This window comes from Emiliania huxleyi (assembly GCF_000372725.1).
Source record: "Emiliania huxleyi CCMP1516 unplaced genomic scaffold EMIHUscaffold_51, whole genome shotgun sequence".
NCBI classification, from domain to species: domain Eukaryota; phylum Haptophyta; order Isochrysidales; family Noelaerhabdaceae; genus Emiliania; species Emiliania huxleyi.
Window position 1 is genome coordinate 432,572 of NW_005198167.1, and position 3,862 is coordinate 436,433.

At 66.1% G+C, this 3,862-nt stretch overlaps 1 protein-coding gene across 1 annotated transcript in view; it reads right to left on the bottom strand.

Annotated features, from left to right (window-relative positions):
* Positions 1-2,055, bottom strand: part of EMIHUDRAFT_103574 (hypothetical protein) — a gene marked incomplete at both ends in the record, with an annotated part of 2,592 nt that extends 537 nt beyond the window's left edge. Inside the window, 4 exons of the mRNA XM_005766480.1 lie at positions 348-362; positions 1,301-1,412; positions 1,468-1,604; positions 1,750-2,055. Coding sequence (XP_005766537.1) covers positions 348-362; positions 1,301-1,412; positions 1,468-1,604; positions 1,750-2,055 — 570 coding nt within the window. The remainder of the gene's footprint in view (positions 1-347; positions 363-1,300; positions 1,413-1,467; positions 1,605-1,749) is intronic.
* Positions 2,056-3,862: the final 1,807 nt, after the last annotated feature.

A 3,862-nucleotide genomic window follows, 5' to 3' on the forward strand; every position in this document is an offset into this window, starting at 1 on the left:
GGGGGGGGGGGGGCGGAGAGCGGTGGCGCGTGACGGGTCTTCGGCGTCCAAGTGACTAACCCTAACCCTAACCCTAACCCTAACCCTAACCCTGACTGGCAGAGAGCTGCAGAGACAGCTCGATCGCTTCCCATCAGGGTGCGACGGGGCGAGGGATTGTGGTTCTGGTGCGATGCGGCGCGGAGAGTGCAGAGAGAGAGAGAGAGAGTGCCGACGGGGTGGGACGGGGCGAGGGGTTGCAGTTCTGCTGCGGCGGTTGCCTCCTCGAAGCCGCGTAACTGCTTCGCTCGCGCGGCGAACACCGCACTGGCAGGGTCGAGGCGCGCCGCCGTCCGCGCGTGACGCACCGCCTCCGACATCACCTGCAGACAGCAGCTCCGAGACAGACTCAGCTCTGGGACGCGTCGGCGGCGCGGTGGCGCGCCGCTCCGCCGCCGCCACCTACAGTGACGCCCTCGCGTCGGCCTCGCGCCCGACTCGCTCTCGCAGCACCTCGGCCCCGCCCGCCGCACACCTGGAGGGAAGCAGCCCAAGGAACGGTCTAGCAGAGCGTCTCGCGGAGCGCGCGCTCGCTCGCCCGCCGCCGCCGCCTCGGCCGCGCGGTCGTCGATGTCCTCCGGCGCCGCGAGCTCGAGCAGCGGGTCGCTCGCCTGGTTTCGAATCATCGAATACATACTCGAACCAACCGAACCGCCTGGCAAGCCGAGTACGCCAGCCTCGGGGCGGGGAGACGGTGCTGTGCAGTGTCTTCAGAGGACCGCGGGAAGACGAGGGGGGCGAGGACAGTGAATACAGCGGAGTACGGCGGAATACAGCGGGGTACGTGTCCTCTCGAGACAGGCGACTGCGACACGGCTAGGTCGGAGTCCCGGGCGCTGGTTTATATCTCCCCATATCTCCCCATATCTCCCCATATCTCCCGCCCTGAGGTTGGCGTACCCACCACGTAGGCTGCCCATATCTCCCCATATCTCCCCATATCTCCCGGGCGCTGGTTTGGGTCCTACTCCTTGACCCCGGGTCTGGCGACGCGTGCGAGGCGCTGCAAGGCTGCTTCCGGGTGTGCCTGGCCGTCGATCCGTCGTACGACATCCAGGCGGCCGCACTCCCGCGCCCACCGCACTCCCTCTCCCGCCGCACCTCGGCGCCGGAGAGCGGACAGCGGGCGGCCTCAGGGCTCTGACCGGCCTGGACGCCTCAGTCCAGCTGCTCCCGGCCGAGGGGCAGATCTCCCCAGATCTCCCCAGATCTCCTCATGTCTCCCCATATCTCCAGCTGCTCCCGGCCGAGGGGCTCGCACCAGCAGCCGAGACAGACGGTGGTGCGATGTGGCGGCGGCCGCAACGTCGGCGCCGGCGCCGGCGCCCGTCCCCTCGGCGTGAGACCGGAGGGCAATCGCCTCGCGCAAGGACCTACTCACATCTCCCCACATCTCCCGAGGGGGCTCTGCGGACGGGCTCTGTTCACACCGCCTCGCGCGGCCGCCTCGCCGCCCGCCTCCGCTGCTGCTTTGTGAGGTTGACGAGCGTGAGGTTGGCGGCCGTCGGAGCGTCGAGCAGCGCCGCGGCGAGAGCGTCGTGCGCCGTCGCCAGCGCCGTCGCAACCTCGAGACACACGGCCGGGACGCGTCCAGACTTGTGGAGCGCGCAGGGTGGGAGGGTGCGGACAGCGGCGGTCGGAGGAGCGGGCGCCACAGTGTCGGGAGGGAGCGCCCGGCGTGGGTCTGCCGTGCGCGTCCGCCTGCGGCACGTCCGGCGCGAGCTTGCGCGCCCGCTTGAGAGAGGCGACCGCGGCCTGGTGCGACCCGCGGCTGGTTTGCGCCTGGCCCAGCATCGCGTGGCCGCGCCAGTCGTCCGGCGCCCGCTCCGCCTGCCGCACAAACGTCTGGAACGCGTGCTCGTCGAGCGTGCCCTCCTGCAGCCGGTCGGATGCCTCGCGCAGCTCGTCGATGTGCGTGGCGCCGCGGTACCAGTCGTCCGAGCCGCTCGCCGAGGAGAGGGCGACCAGGGCCAGAGAGAGCGCGGGAGAGCGGCCCAATATGGGGGAGCGGCCCATATTTGTGTCGTTGGTGTGCGGCTCTTCTCTCCAGCTCCGCCGCGAACGGCTGGGCGGGGGGCGGGGGCTGGCGAGGTACTCCCACGCCTCTCGGGGTTTTTGTCTGGCCGAGTCAACCCGAGAGAGTGCTGGGGCGAGCCTCGGCGAGACTGCGTCAGCTGTTCCCACAGCAGGCTGGAAGTACCTCGCCAGGGCGGGGGTGAGGCGAGGGTGGCGCGGTTCGGATCACGAGGAAGTAGAAAGTCGGGCGGGCGCGAGCGGGCGATGTAGTGGCGAGGCGGCGGGAGGGTGACGAGGCGAGGGGGGTGGCGGGTTGGATCACGAGTAGGTAGAAAGTCGGGCGCATTTTCATTCAGAGAACGGTCTCGCCGAGACTGGAAGCCGAGAGGAGAGGCGCTCAGCCTGCCTGCTGTGTGGCTGTGAGGCACACATACACACCGCGCCTGTCCAGTGGTCCGAGTGTGTGTGTCGCGCCGACCGACCGAGCCTGGCTGTTCTTCACCTCACTCCTCAGATACATACGTACATGGCTTTGTACGCCCGGAAGATCGTCGACCAGTGCTCACGCCGCGCTGCCACGCTCAGCTCGCCGAACGCGGGGTACTTTGTCTGCCAAAGGTTGTTGGCCATCTCAGCGACGTAGTTGCCAACCGCATTTTTCTGCACGCCCTTGCGCCGCACCCCGCGCTGCGCGAGACACATGCGCTGCCGCTCGCGCGACATCTTCGACATATGTACTGAGAGAGAGAGAGAGAGTTTTGTGTTAGCATGTACTTGTAACGGAGTCGCTTAGGCGGCTCCGGTGGTGTGCCGGTGTGTGTACCAGTCCGCGCGCCAGTCCGCGCCCTTGTTGTGCCAGTGAGAGAGTCTTTTTCCAAGAATTCTTGTTGAAAGTGCGCGCCGTCCCGTGGCACGATTTTCATTTTTTTCCGATACATGACCGCACGAATACTTGATTTTGCAGGGCTGTCGGATTTTTCCGCGCCTCGAAATTCCTAACAATCGCCTCGCCGCTCCACAATGCCTTTCTCCGTTGCCTCCAGCCGCGCGGCGCCATCGTCCTCGATCCAGTGCCGGCCTGTGACAAGCTTGGCAGCTCGCGGATCGACGATCGCCACGAGCTGCTGCCCGGCGACCGCCGCTCGCCTTCGACGACAGTCCTAACAATCGGCGGTGAGCGGCACCTCCTTGGCCCAGCACCGGTGTTGTCACGTCTCAGCTGCTTCATTGCCATGTCCAGTTATGGCGGAGACGCGCTGATAGCATTCCTGTGCACGCAGTTGGACCTGCACGGCCATCGGGTGCGTGGCGCAAAAAGACCTGTTTGCGCTGTCTTCGATATCAGCGGCTACATGCGCTGCTGCGCGTACCTGTGACGCACACATGTTGATCACATCCATATACCTCACTAACATACAGCTGGCGAGCCTTGCATCCCTCGTCTGGCCATGCTGTGCATCATCTCACCGTATGCAGCGGTATACGCCCACGGTGCTCACAGGGTCGGGCGTCACGGTGCTCGTGGCAAGCATCTCCGTCACTCTTGTGACTTGTGGGCTTGGTGGTGTTGCCTCCGGTGCTACTGCTGGCTAGGGTGCCAATGGCGCGACGGGAGGCGGCCATTGGCGCCACTACAGCAACGATTGTTAGGCCGTGGAAAAAGGCCGGAATTCGTGCCCCACACTTCATAAGTAGCCCACCTCAACACCTTGGGTGCAATCCCTCTGACCCTACCCCCGGTGCCGGTGTGGGCGCTGGCCAGCACACTTAGGTAGCGGTACAGTAAGGTACAGACATGGGCCACTTA